Source organism: Diceros bicornis, chromosome 22, assembly GCF_020826845.1.
Source record: "Diceros bicornis minor isolate mBicDic1 chromosome 22, mDicBic1.mat.cur, whole genome shotgun sequence".
Taxonomy (NCBI): domain Eukaryota; kingdom Metazoa; phylum Chordata; class Mammalia; order Perissodactyla; family Rhinocerotidae; genus Diceros; species Diceros bicornis.
Window position 1 is genome coordinate 25,480,961 of NC_080761.1, and position 14,934 is coordinate 25,495,894.

A 14,934-nucleotide genomic window follows, 5' to 3' on the forward strand; every position below is an offset into this window, starting at 1 on the left:
ACTACAGACTTAAATCTCCAAGGCTTCAAAGGTTTGAAAGATATACATCTTTGAAATTTGTGGAGACTCGCTTTGTAGACTAGTCCATGGTCATTTTGTATTAATGTTTCAGGTGTGCTTGTGAAAACTGTGGATTCACTTATTGTTGGGGCCAGAGTTCTATGTATGTCTTCTGAATCAAGCTTACTTACTGTGTTGTTCACATCTTCAGTCAGTCATCAATCAATCAATAATAAAAGCAATCTATCCACATTAGCTAGTTTTTTAAGGTAGTTGTTTTAATAAGCTTCTTTTACTATGGAGAAAAAAATGTCTATATACCTTTCAGTCTTCCAGCCTCGGTCATTCTGGTATTTCTGTTAGTGTCCAGAGTGAAGTTACGTCTGACTAAGGACTGGGTTTATAAATAGATTCATGATGTCTCATTAACTCGCCATCACTGAGAAATGCTCTGTTTCACGTAAATGAATTTTCTAAATGACTGATCATTTCTCCTGCGATTGCCAAAGTTCCCTGCCTCCCAGTCTTTGATGGCAGGGACGTTTATAAAATGGTTTCTGTTCTTTCTTGCCTTCAGGATGCTGAACCTTTCTTGAGGGTTTAGGTTCGTTGTCACATCTGTTATTGTACTGCAGCTCTGCTGGTTCCCCACCTGCTTTGTAAGGTTTCCTCGCCCCTTGCTTGATGTGGGGCTGGCAGCTGTCACTTCTCTCTTGTCCTTATAGCTGCCTCTCCACCATTCTTTTCAGGTATCCTCATAAAGTATGCTGGTCATGACTGACTGAGGGTCTGGGAAACAGATCAGCTGGTTTTGACCCACTGCTTTGACCAGGAGTTCATTCATCTGCTACTATTTGTTGAGTGCTTATATGGGTAAGGCTTTTACCTGGTGACCACCAAAGGCCTCAAAGACAATTGTGACATGGATCTATCCTGTTCTGTGGGAGAATTGTTAGTTCTATATTGGAAGGTGACAGGAAGGCGAAAGGGATAGTGCCTCAAGAAAGGTACAGGCAAGAATACTCAGGGCGTTAGAAGAGGTTGTTTCTGCTGAGAGAGATCGGGGAAGGTTGGCTTTTGAGCTGGGTGTTGGCCTGTGGAGATTTGGGAGACAGTGGGACCAACGTGAGCTCAGTGTCAGTGGCAGGGAATCAAGATCTGTTCGAGGATCAAGAGTGGGAGTGAGTCTGGAACATGGTGTAAGTGCAGGGGAGAGGTGGGAAATTGGGAGGTGCTCTTCAAACACCAGGCCAGTGAGTTTGGACTTTTTCAGAAGCCACCAATGTCTTGTTAGAGACGTGCTTCTGGAATCGTAATGGGCCACCGTGGGTAAAGTGAAGTAGAGAGAGAAGACTGGATAGTGCAACCAGATGCTAGCAGCTGAAGTACAAGATAATGAAGGCAGTAATTCTGACTAGAGTGTAGTAGGACAGGGTAACTGGAAAGGAGAGATACGTGGGAGAGCTCTGTGGAGTTCAAGAGAGCAGGACTTAGCAGCTGCTTAGATGTGGGAGGGAGGGAGGGGGTTCCTAAGATAGTGCCGGAGTCTCAGAGCCTGAGCAGGTGAAGTGAGCGTGCTCAGGACCCAAGACAGGAGGGAGGTCAGGTTTACCGTTGGAGGAAAAGATGGTGGGTTCAATGTTAAACACAGTGAGTTTACATTGCAGGTTTATCCAGGTGGAGATGTTGAGCAGATATTTAAAATGCAGAAGTAGTTCTCAGTGAGAAATCAGGGCAAGAGACATAAATTGTGAAGTCATTTGCAAGGAGGATGATATTTAAAGCTCGTGTGACAAGAAAGGACCAAGTCAAGTAGTTTGGAGAGAGTCTGTGCTTAGGGTAGGGGTTAGAGAAGAGATGGTCAGAGGAGGGGAGAAAGCCTGGGGGGGGGGGTGACAGAGGAAGATGGAGGGAAGAGGGCATGGTCAAGTGTCCAGTGCTCCTGAGGGAAGAAGGAAAAGACCAGAACAGGCCCTTGGCTTTGGTGATCAGCAGGTCATGGGTGACCTCGAGAAAATTTTTCGGGGAATAAGACAGCTGCCAGTTTTCCAGGCATAACCCGGCGAGTGACGGTGAGGCTGAGTCTTCAGTTAAGTTTGGTGGTAGTAAAATAGAGATGGGACAGTAGGTCAGGGTTGGGGAAGAGTGGGAAGAAATGGAGGAAAGGATTAATAGAAAAAGATCAAAAACTAAATCTGGCACTTCACACCCATTAGGATGGCCATTATTAAAAAAAACAAAACCAGAAAATAACAAGTGTTCCTGAGGATGTGGAGAAATTGAAACCCTTGTGCATTGCTAGTGGGAATGTCAAATGGTGTAGCTGATGTGGAAAACTGTATGGTGGTTCCTCAAAAAATTAAAAATAGAATTACCATATAATCCAGCAATTCCATTTCTGGGTATATACATGAAAGAATTGAAAACAGGGACTTGAACAGATATTTGAACACCAGTGTTCACATCAGCATTAGCCAAAGGCAGACACAACCCATATGTCCTAAATAAATGAATGGGTAAACAGAATGTGGTGTATATATAGAATGGAATATTATTCAGCCTGAAAAAAGGAAAGAAATACTGCCAATGCTACAACATGGATGAACCTTGAGGACATTATGCTAAGTGAAATATGCCAGTCACAAAAAGACAAATACTGTATGATTCCACTTTTATAGGGTTCCTAGAGTAGTCAAATTCATAGAGACAGAAAGTAGAAGGGTGGTTACCAGGGGCTGGGGGAGGAGGGAATGAGGAGTTATTATTTAATAGGTATAGAGTTTCAGTTTGGGAAGGTGAAAAAATTCTGGAGATGGCAGGTGGTGATGGTTGCACGACATTGTGAGTATACTTAATACCACTGAGTTGTACCCTTAAAAAATGGTTAGAATGGTATATTTTGTTATGTGTATTTTACCACAATAAAAAAATTAAAAACAGAGAAGTAAACCCTGAAAGAGAAACCAGTTTGTTGACCAGTGGAAGGAAGAGTTAAATAAAAATTTGTCTCATGCTTTGCTAAGTAGCTGCCAGCATTAGGGTCCTTCCTTGAGTCCAGAGCTGATCTCGGCTGACCAGCGCCCGCAGGCCCTGTCCAGGAGTTTCTCACCCAGAGACCATCCATGGTCATTCTGAGAAGCCCTTAAAGAAAGGCTACAGTTAAGTTTGGCTTCAGACGGGATGCATTTGGGGAGAAAAGGGAAAACTTTTCTTGAAGGCAAACTAAAATACTTGTTCAAACATGAGCTTTTCTCTCCTGAAACAATTTAAAAAAATCATAAACACCTGGAGAGGGGACGTGCAGTCACATCTCCTGAATGCCTTATAGCACCTACAGATGAACCGCTTTAGGGTGGAAGTCCTTTCTTGGGGGCTAAGGGAACAGACAGCATTTTAAATAAAATATTGTAAGAAATACATATATTAAATTTTTTTAGTTGTTGTGGTCTTATGCAAAGTGTGGAAATATTCTTTTGGAAAAATGTATAGTTTGTGCTGTTATTTTCTTATTTCTGTTCACCCTTAATGGGAACCATTCCAAAAGAGTGTTTTCTTGCTCCTGTAATCTGAACTACCTTATCCATCCGTGATGGCTGTGTTGTATTCAGGTGGTAAAATAACTTGTACAGCTCTGAGTAGGCATGTATTCTCCTGTCTGGAGATGCCTGGAATTTTCTGTCCTGATTGATTTCCTCTGGTATATGTTTTATTTAGATGTGTGCTGGTGTTTGCTACCTTCTGTACCAGAGAAAAATATCAATACAGTCAAACGCTGCATAACCACATTTTGGTCAATGACAGACCACCTATAGGACGGTGGTCCCATAAGATTAGTACCATATAGCCTAGGTGTGTAGTAGGCTCTACCACCTAGGTTTGTGTAAGTGCACTCTATGATGTTTGCACAAGGATGAAATCTCCTAACAACGCGTTTCTCGGAATGTAGCCCATCGTTGAGCGACGCATGACTGTAATTACTAGTCTTAAATTTCTTATAATGCTAGTTAGAAAGACAGAGAAGGAAGAGTTGGCATAGTATGATGGCCAGTGCTGATGGTGTTTTGTATTTGCTCCTTGGAGAAGACTGAGTCTCCTGGTAGTAAAGGTAAAATAATATACCTGACACAATTCTCTACCCTGCCACTAGCATATCAGTTGGGGCACAATATTTATTTCAAAGTATAAGCTGCAAATTTTATACAAATTTTACTCGAGAAAATAGCTCATGAACTTTCTCTTATACTCTTTCAATTGCAAAGTCTCAGAATATTTTTAAGTGAAAAACTTCCTAAAACCTACATAGCTCAAGCTGCACATCTTATACGTTTTGTTTAACAGCGTGTTTGCTCGGAGGTGATGTAATTCCAGAGTGAAAGGCTGACCGCAGCCTGGCAGATTAGCCGGAAACCGAGCTGATTTCCGGCCCTCAGTTAGAAGGCAGGGTTCACTCTCACTGTGACCAGCACTCCTGGCAGTGCTGTTCCTCCAAAACTTGAATCCTTTTTCTGAGCCTCAACAAGATGCCCGTCAAGGTTGAGATTTCCATTTTATATTCTCCTTTAAGGTTGAAGCATCTGTGATTCTTTCTTCTCAGGGTGAAGAAAATTCTCTGCAAGGCTACTTTAAAAGTTTCTCTGGTTGCAAAATATCTGGACAGAGCCAACCCAGTTTCTAGGATGGCAAATGCTGCAGCCTGCTTTATGGGTTTGATTCCTTTTGTTAAAACAGGTGTCCCAGAATCAAATGGGAAATCTATTCCAGGGATGACTTGTAGAGCATCTTCTTTGCCTGGTCTGCCTTAGTTTCCGAGATGATCACGTAGGTATTTAAATTCTGTTTTCAAATGCAGCTGCTCGTGTGACCACGCAGGCACGGCTCGCGGTACGTGGGCTTGAGCCCTCGTTTGCATTGCAGTGCCGCAGGAACTTGGTTCTGGGTGCTCATTAAGAGCCAAGCTCTTCGGCCTCTGCCCGGGCTGAGATCACGGTTCTTCCACGTGTACCAGGGTGTGTCTGAGGCGGCTTTTCTCTTTGCCTCAGGGCCCAGGCTTTGCATAGAATCTCTGTGCAATAAAACAGACGGAACTAAATAAATTCTTGCACTTTAAAGTCCTCAAAACTGGTTTTAGACTTGAGACTCTCTTTGCTAATGTGTGGGTCAGCCCTGTTTTGTGGTGGCTGCATGTCTTGTGAAAACTAAATCCCATGTTCTTTCCCACTCATTCCTCCACTATTAAACACCTACTGTGTGCACTGCACTGTGCTAGAGCATGTATGGTAGATGTTCTGAGCTTCATTTCAGTTTGCCAGGTGCTGTCTTTTACCTTGTAGACTCTCTTCCTATGTCTGCCACGAGGTGGTTCTCATAGCTCTCCGCTGTAGTCCAGCCAAGTCTTCTCACCTGTTGGCCCAGCCTCAGGAAATGTTGTGTGTAACTGAAGGCCTGTGCACGATGCTGTAAAAAGCACAAAATAAGAGGCTCGGGTTTCAGTTCGGAATTCATCTTAACTTTCAGTCTTTTGGTGTGTAAAGTAGGATCAGTAAAAGTCACCTTGCCCTGGACATCAGAATTGAAACTTGTCTGAGAACATTCGGGAATGTTTGAATGTGTTGTCACTAATTCTTTGTTTTTGTTTCCCAATCAATGTGTAATAAAAATCTGAGTAATTTCTTGGTCTTGTCTCAGACAGTGGAGTACAGAGACTAATTCATACTTCTTTCCTGGATGAGTGCACAGACTCATGCCAGAGGAGAAGAGGCAGAGAACATAATGACTGACAAGTGTATCCAGTGTTCACGTTTACAAACTGTTTTGTTATATATCCTCTCCTCGATCCTCAAAGCAACTTTGTGAGATACATAAACAATGGAAGAAACTGAGACTCAAAGGTGTTTATTGGGGTGCTAGTGTCTGATGACAGAGCTCATGGTCCTTCCACACTGATTCTCAGATGGCCACTCTTTGGAGCTGGGCTTGGCACAACCTGATGGACCCTCCAGAATGAGCAGAGCCCGACCGGGAGCAGGACACCTGCCCCCATCAGAGCACTTACATGGTGGTAAAACAGTCTGCCTCCCCGGAGACGAGAAGCTGGACCAGGAGCAACAGCCCGCTTTTCTGACTGCTAGCCCCTCAAGCGCTCAAGAAAGATGCGGCAGGGCAGGAATGGGTATAGACGAGGGCAGAGGAGAGGAGGATAGAGGCTGGGGAGTGATGCTAGGAACAGGGCTTAGTTTGGACAGCATCCAGCATGGAGGTGCTGCAGTCGCCAGGCCACACGTGTGGGTGACCAAATTGTGAGGCTGTGCACAATTGTAATGTGGGTTTTTCACCTGCGTTGGGCTGAATGGAGCCTCAACGCTTTTTGTAGAACCGTCTACTCTGTTTCCATTTTACAGATGGGGGAACTGAGGCATGAAGAGGTTAAGGGCTTGTTTGGGGTCTTCAGATAGTACGTGATGGTCCACCTCCAGAGCCCATATACCTAACCCTAGCTGTGCTCTGCTGCATTTTTTTGTGTGTGTGTGTGGTGAGGAAGATTGTCCCTGAGCTAACATTTGTTGCCAATCTTCCTCTATTTTGTATGGCTTGATGAGTGGTGTGTAAGTCTGCACCCAGGATCCGAACCTGTGAACCCCAGGCTGCCAAAGCATAGTGCGTGAGTTTAACCACTACGTCATTGGGCTGGCCTCTCTGCTCTGTTGCATTTTGACTGAGGGGCAGCTCTGGTGCCCAGCAAGCCTCACTCAGTCCGGGCTCCAGGTATCTGGCAATTCTATGTTAGGAACTGAGGATACCCCTACTTCTTTTGGAAGTAGAAGGTAGAAGCCCATGCCTGGAGTTCCCATAGTTGCCAACTTTTAGGACAACTTAGGCTCAAAAACAAGAGAAGCTGCCTGCTTCCAAATACTGCTGTCTGAAGGGCTTGGTCATTGAATAATAACACTTTTTTTGTATGGTTTATAAAGTATGTCCACAGACATTCTGCTGTTTCATTTTGACTTGACACCAGCCATCTTCTAAATGTGCCCCCCCCCCAAAAAAATGAAAAAGGCAGAGCTTTGTAACGAGGGACCTGTCATCCGAGTGAGGAATAGGTTGGATGTGACACTCTGGCTATTACGTAGACCCAAAATGAAGTCACCATGTATTCCTGTTCCCTGGCTTTCCCAAAAAGCACATGTATGTGTGGCCTGAAGTGAATTTACCTTGTATTAAATCCTGATTGAATTCTGGCACTTTCAAAAGCAAGAATCTTCTAACTTTAAGACATTGAGACTTAGACTCCGGACAAAGAAAGTAAGGAAACTAATATGTACTCAGTAATTATCACAACAACCTGTTATTAGCCTCATTTCACAGATGGGGAGACTGAGGCTCAGGATGCTTAAGTCCATTGCCCAAGTAGTCTAGGGGATTTCTTCAAAGTCTGCTTTGTGGTTATTTCACTGAAGAGGAAAATGGAGCAGAGTTAGCCAATGTGAGGATTTACCTCAGGATGCTGTTACCAAAGAGCAGTAAAAGCCACGCTATGTTTAGGTTTTGAGACTGAGTATATTTTAGTTAAAACACAGTTAATTAGAGGATCTTTTAATGTTTAGATTGTGTGTGTCACCAAATGCTGCCTCCCTGGATGAAACAAGTGAATTGAGCCAATAATAATGAGTTAACTGCTTGTGTACACACTTGCTCACTTTGGAAAAGGTTCAGGAAGAAATAAGTCAGTGAGAGAAAAGTTTCCACCACTGATGGTGACAGTTTGGGGATGAGGGAGCAGCCAGGAGCATCACCACGGCTGATGGGCAGGAGGTTTTCGGGAGGGGAGGAGTGAGGAGGTTCTTTGAGGGTGCTGAGCCCCTGTCTGGGTCGGGCTGCTGTCATGGACACATTGCTCATTCATGGGCTTGCTTTGAGATTCGAGTTGGTTTTGGTGGCCCCCTCTATGAAATAAACAAAGAACTCGGGGCTTCATAAGCTGCCATGCTGTAGTCCGGGAGGGTCTGTTGTGCAGGGGGTGGGGGTGGAGGAGGAATGCCTGGCCCTGAGACGATTCTGCCTGCGTCCCAGGTTGGATGGAAGGCTGAATGGTGTCCCTTCTCTCTTTTCCCTTTTTGTGTACTACATTAAAACAAACAAAAAAGGATTCTTCCCTTTATGCTGAGCTCTGTAGGTGGGTAAGGGAGTAGGTTCAGTGCATATCCCTTAGTTTTTCAGGCAGTTAGCATGGCTAGTGTGCAGCACGGCTGGGCCTGGCTGTGAGCTCAGGTCCACAGACTCCCAGGCCACCGCTCTCTCCAACGCGCCACAGAAGCACGCTTGATAGGCTTCTGTTTATTTTGAGAATTAAAACGTTGTTCTAGTATTATTTTGTGAATTATTTTGTGAATTGTGTATACATGTTATACAAAAAATTTAGAGGGAAAGACATACTGTTGATATTGCACAATATGTACTTTCTGTTAAGTTCACTTAGTTTTTAAAAATGGCAGTTCGCATGACAAAGGTTGTGATGGTTGTATCAAGGAGGAAGCACTGATAATGGACGTGATCCATCTGCAGGAACTCTCATTTGCTGTGGCTCGTCCACTTCTCTCTACAATATGCAAAGTGCAGAGCTGGCCCCTCTCAAAATTGGTGTTAGATTTTAGAACTGACAATTAAGATATATATTCAAGGAAGGCATAATTCTAAACAGCCCCTCTCTTGTCACTACTCTTTGATTACACTTAGGTGGAAAAAAGACATTTAATTGTTTCAAAGATTATTATTTTTTTAGTAAATATATCGTAAATGGGGGAGATTAATAAAGGGCTGTTTTTTCTCAGCTTGTGGTTTCTCATTACATCAGTTACAGCTCAGCCTTCCTCTTAACTAGAGTGCAGGCATGAACTGGAAAAGAATGAGCTAATCCGCGATAGATCAGGTTGAATAAAGATCTCCATTCATATCTTTACCTTTCATCCCTTGTTCTGAGTGCCAAGAATTAACGCTGTTTGAAAGTACAAACCGAACCTGCCAAGCTTCGGACGGCTCAGATAATCCTAATTATTTTAAATGTTAGTGAGAAGGGCAGCAGTTCCACTCTGGAAAAGAGTTCTATTGTGAAACATTAAATATCTGCTAAGTGGTATTGATTGGACATGATTTTATTTCCAAACACCATGATTATCACGAAGCGGAAGAATTTGTTGTTTAAGAAATTTTCATCAACTCTTACGCCTGCAAACTCTAGGAAACCCAAGAGGCCAGCACTTTTGTTTTCTTCCTGTCAGCATCTAGGTGAAGACCTGCTAACAGTTGAAGAATGCTACTTGCGTTTTTATTTTTAAATGGTTTCCCAGTGGGAATTTAATAGTATTTAACATATAGAGGAAGAAAAAAATTTTTTTTTCTCCGGCATGAATATCCTGTTTTCTCACATCACTGGAAGAGAATTATTCGTTCCAGTCCATTGACTTCCAACAGATCATTCAAGTTAAAAGTCAGGGGTCTTTGCAATGTGAAAAGATTTAGCAGTTAGAGGTTTTTGTTTTGTTTTTTAGAGAGATTTTTTGGGGGGCAGTATATAATATTTTCCAAAAAAGAATACTGATTGTTAGAGGGGATTACTGAAATCATTGAAAGTTTCTTTTTTTTTCCAGCATGGGTAAAAGTGATTATGTGTAAGGTTTTTTGTTTGTTTTTAAATAATAATAAAGACAGACTCCAGCTTCTGTAGACAAATAGGCTATTAGAGAGAAAACAGATACTGGGCTCGCTGGTTCAAACAAGGGTCAGCCTTGGCAGTTTACCCACCTTTCATTGTAACACGAAAAAAGATCAGATTGGGCACGTTTTTCTTTTTTTTTCTTTTTCTTGCTTTTCAGTCTCTACTTCCGTCTCCAGAAGTCATTTCGTCCATTTCTGTAAGTGCTGGGAGCCTGTCGATAATTACAGGGTAGCATAATCCTGATTGTTTATTGCCTGTGAATGCTTCCTGCCCCCCAACCCCAACACAGCTGCCCTCATCCCCACTCCCACCCCCTTAGCACGGGAGCAAAGCGCTAACATCTTCACTGATGCAAATAGTGGTGTGTTGAGCATCTCTGGACCAATTATTCTTTCTTTCTTTGGGCTTATTCCCCAGAGTGGAATTACCAGGTCAGAGGGTATGAACAGTTTTATGGTTCTTATTACATGTCACTAGATTGCTGTCCAGAAAGATTGAGCCAGTTTCTAGTGCTACCAACAGCGTATCTTTCCTCACAGTCCTACCAACACTGGGCATTAGCATTTTTACAAAATAATTAACAGGAACCTTTTGAGTTGAAATTAGCCTTGTGCAGGCAGGGCTCATTAAAATCAACTTAAAAAGCAAAAAGGGTAATTTTGACTTTTGAATTGGTAAAAAATGATTTACAATAATCAATTATTACTCTTTCCCCTGACAAAGTTCAGTAAAGCTATATTAAAATGGAAGGGGTGCCTTTAAGGATGGTAGTAAAATAGATTTTGGACATTAGTCACTAAGATAAGCACTTATGAAATCTTGAATGCACTTGGAACTACTTTTATGAGGTGCTACACACAATGAGTTAAACAGATACCATCTCTAACCTCAACAGCCCATTATTCAGAGACAATGCTAAGCCTTGAACAAAAGTAAAAATAACATGGATTTAAATTTTGAGTGGAGAAACGCTTTAAAAAATACAGGTATTTTTCAAAACAGGTTGAGTTCATTTATTTGCATCTTCTCTGGAGTGCAGTCATGCATTAAGTATGCTGGGAGCCTCCCTAGTCCGTGCAGGTGACACAGTCTGCATGTCTTTGTAGCCCCAAGTCACAGGAACACTGTCCAAGAAAATACGCACTAGGCAAGTGAGAGCAAAAGGGAGTCATCCCCAAATTCCTTTGTTTTGCAGAATTCCCGCCCCTGCCTCTTTCAGTCCCAAGTCAGCTAAATGGGGAGTGGGAGGTGGGTGGCTGGGGTCGGGGGTGTCTTCTAGGTCAGCTGCTAACTGAAGGAAGAAGGCAGGCCCAGGGTTCAGAATATGTCAGAAGAACACTTACCTATTCCTTTACAGCCTCTGCATTAGTCTCACAAGGCTCAGTTATTTTGCCTCCTTAAACTCATACAGAGATTAGGAAGGGTCAGTGGCCAGGGACTAAATGTGGCACCCAAGAGTGGGATGGTGCAGGGACAGAAGCAAGCCAGAGGGTCGGGCTGACCAGTGCCACACTGCCCTTGGTAGCTTCCACAGGGTCCCCTCTGTCAAATGGAGAGAATAATTCTCTCAGTGAATGGTTTGAGGATTAAATACCTGATTAAAGTATGTGGCATACAGGAAAGTAGTCAGTAAATGTTCACTCCCTTCCCTATCCCTTCTCTATAGAGGAACTTCTGTCACTGGTTTGAGGTGGGGATGGGGGTAGGCAGATTAACTCACAGTCTCTTGGGTTGGCTCTTAGTAGGCTCTCCAGATCTGTGTATGGTAACAAGATGTCAGAGCAAAGTCTACCACCTTTGGAAAACATTTCTGTGTATATACAACATCCTTGTGCATGTAACACAATTCATAAATCATCTTGGATTTGCAGGGAATTTCAAATCTATATAACAATGCAAATTTAGTAAGAAGCCTTTATGAATTGCAATAAAATGAAGGCTTCAGATTTCATAGGTTCCCAGTTTTTTTTGGTTGCCACTATGTATTTATATATTCATGTGCATGCTTTTTTGACATCTATAAAGTACTATTTAATGGCTCTTTTTTAAAAAAAAAAAAAGCTTTAAACTATTACCCTTGCTTTTTATTTCAGTTACTAAACAAATATTATCAATATCAAAAGAAATTGCTTGTCAGGAAATTGCCTAAATTGTTTTTCAAATTTATTCACTTACTAAGCTTTCAGATCATGCCTTTCCTTATTGGATATTGAGGTAGCTGGACAAAACTATCCATCTGTCTGTCTGTCCATCCATATGTCACATTAAAAGAAAGGGGCTTTCTGAAATAATTTGGTCCAGTGGTGTGGTTAAAGGTCCGCTTCTTAAATCCCAGCTCTGTTCTTTTATTTCTGTGTGGTTCCACTGGCTTCAGCAAACCTTTTCCAAATCCATAACAAGCGTAAATAGTGTTCTCTTGTAAAAAGGTCTCTTTTCAGCATGGTAATATACCTTATTAAATTCCAAACATAATAAGTATTGATGGCAAACACATCAGGACCCAGTACAGCTCCTACTATGATTTAGTTCTCTACAAATGACTTCAGCACTCAGCTCCCAATGCATTTTGCTAATTACATCATAGATTTCCCTATTGATGAACACAAGCTGAATTAACACAGGAGCACTAATGTACCCTTTCACCATTATTGTTGTACAAGAAGCCGTGGCAGATGCTGGCAGTTAGTTACACAAACATTAGTATTAACGATTGGCCATTTGGAATTGGTGACAAACTACTGCCCGGCAGAATCCTGAGGCTGAAACCAATCAGGAAGTTAATGAGGAGAGAAATTACCACTGCAGCTTCCCCTTAATTACATTCACACTAGGCAGGAAGGGAGTTCTGGGGGTGGATCTGAACTCGGCTAAGGTTAAGAAGGTCAGAGACCCTTTTGCTTAAATTTTGTATCTACTGTGGCTTGTAAGGTTGCAAAAATTGTTCCACACATTATTACTTTTGCATCCTTCATATTTAATGTCGGTTTCCCAGTGCAGTTTGATGTTCACAAGTTTGCTTTTAAAATCTTTACTTGACTAATATTTTAGTATGGTATAATTCAATTTCTTTTACTTCTTATGTTTTTAAAAAGTTTCCCTCCTATTTACTGCTCTTTAGTTTTTAAAAGTTGTGTATGCTGACCCCCTCCCAAGTGTTTGTTCCCCTACATCCAGGAAAAATAACAGGAAAGTTGATAAGCTGTCCCCTTCACTCGCTATATATTGAAAAACTAGGGTTACCTGTCAAATGGTGGAAATACAAGGGTGGAGTCTTGCTTGGGGTAATTTGTCAAATGGGTCACTTGACAAGACAAGTTCTGTTAGCATCCTTCGCATAAAGGGGAGGGTCTCAGTGAAGGGTGGAAATAGTTTCCCCAAAGAGAGGGGAGCAGACTGTTTTTTGTTTTTAATGAACATAAAACTGGAACTGTGCTACCTAACTTTCCCCTCTGGTTAAATAGATATATTGTGCAGAAATACAATTTTTTTATTCTAAAGAAGTGCTGGGGATTTTGAGTGTTTGTAAAAAGACTTTCAACTTGGAATAGAAATGCAGAGTGCCTCTTTGTTGGATCCCCTAATTGAATGCTGCATGTAGAAAGACTAGCCACTTTTAACGGACTCCTCTCCCTCTCTCTCCCCACTTCCCAGTATTCTCGCCGCCCAGCAGTCAAGATTCTGGCTTGGTTTCCCTCTCCAGCAGCTCTCCTATTAGTAACGAGAGCACAAAGGGAGTGCTCGAATGTGAGTCTGCCTCAGAGCCCAGCAGCTTCACGGTCACGCCCGTCATCGAGGAGGACGAGTAATCGTCGCCCCATGCCTTTGGCCGTTCACTTGGAATAGCAGGCTAATTCTGTTTATACACAGGGTTTGTTATTAATATTTTGCCTTGACTTAACTGTTGAGAACGTGTTTCGCTTACACTCCTTAGAGCTTAGTCCAGAGGCTAAAACACATTAGGAATAGTTTAGGATCCGTGACTACCACCCGCCAGAATTAAGTGCTTTGCTCATGGAGTTAAACAGTCGTGTCCCTCATTTTTTTATGACACTGGTTTACTTGTTTTCAAGAAATACCATAATTCACTCAAGTCAAGCAGTATGTTGCAGCTAAATGTGTTATAATTAGATATTACTTTTAGTTTTAAAATGAAATCTTAGGTGCCTTAGATTTTTTTGAATTTTAGTATTTTAATAAAACTGCAAAAATATAAATTTAGCCAAGTACCTGACCGTTGAGAAGAAAACAGCAAAGTTAGTGATTATTTTAGAAATCTGCAGAAGGTCAGAGTAAATGGACATACTGTGTTTGTGTTGCTGTTGGAAAAGCCTAGCCCCAGTCCATCTCCCCAAATCCATGACATGACAACATGTCATGACATGTTGCTCAGAAAAAAAAAAATTAAAGCCCTTACGAATCGCTACCTTTTCTGTAAAGGGTAAATTGAAAACAACACAATTTAAAGTAACCCCAGTAATACACAGTTCCTGGTGTTGTTTCTAGAATAATACGAGAGTTTATCATACACATTCTTTCTACTAGAGGAAGAAAATGGATGCAATGTAAACTATTTTGTAACCTTAGGTTGTAATCTGATTTGAAAATAAGTACATCTTTAAAAGTTACTAGATTTCTGAGTTCATTATTTTGTTAAAAATTGCTTGTGGAGTACTTCCTTATGTAACAGAAGCCATCCTGAAATGAAACTAGTCTAAAAAAAATTCATTGTTCTGTGTAGTTGCAGCTGTACCTGAAATAAAAATGTTATTGATGACTGAATTTTCTTGTGTGTATATTTGGTGAGCGGTATTAAACAGGAAAAAAGAAATTACTTGTATTTTCTTCGCTCTGTGCTTTGAAAACATCTATTTGATTTCACCCCCCATCTGTTGTAATCAATAACCTGACCATCTTGTTTTTTATTAAATGCACTTACTCTTAATTTCATCCACCAGTGGTTTTAGAGAGAATAATGTGGAGTTACCTATATAGGTTTGACATTATAAATCACTTCTTGGGGCTGAATCGTATAGCGGTATCGATTGATCCTGATATATCACAGAAATTTACTGTCACTTCTGTTTTCAATTAAAGATACAATCAGTCAGATAATGACTTAATTGGATTTTACAGAAGATTGAGTTTTATTGCCCAGTGCTTTACGAGTTTAGTTAAAGAAGATCATTTTATCACACTTGTCAGGCTGCTGCTACTGCAGGCGTGTG

At 41.6% G+C, this 14,934-nt stretch overlaps 1 protein-coding gene across 1 annotated transcript in view; it reads left to right on the forward strand.

Annotated features, from left to right (window-relative positions):
• Positions 1 to 14,071, forward strand: part of DMRT1 (doublesex and mab-3 related transcription factor 1) — a 103,119-nt gene extending 89,048 nt beyond the window's left edge. The window contains exon 5 of the mRNA XM_058565306.1: positions 13,361 to 14,071. Within this exon, the coding sequence (XP_058421289.1) occupies positions 13,361 to 13,515 (155 nt within the window). The 3' untranslated portion in view covers positions 13,516 to 14,071. The remainder of the gene's footprint in view (positions 1 to 13,360) is intronic.
• The last annotated feature ends 863 nt before the right edge of the window (positions 14,072 to 14,934 follow it).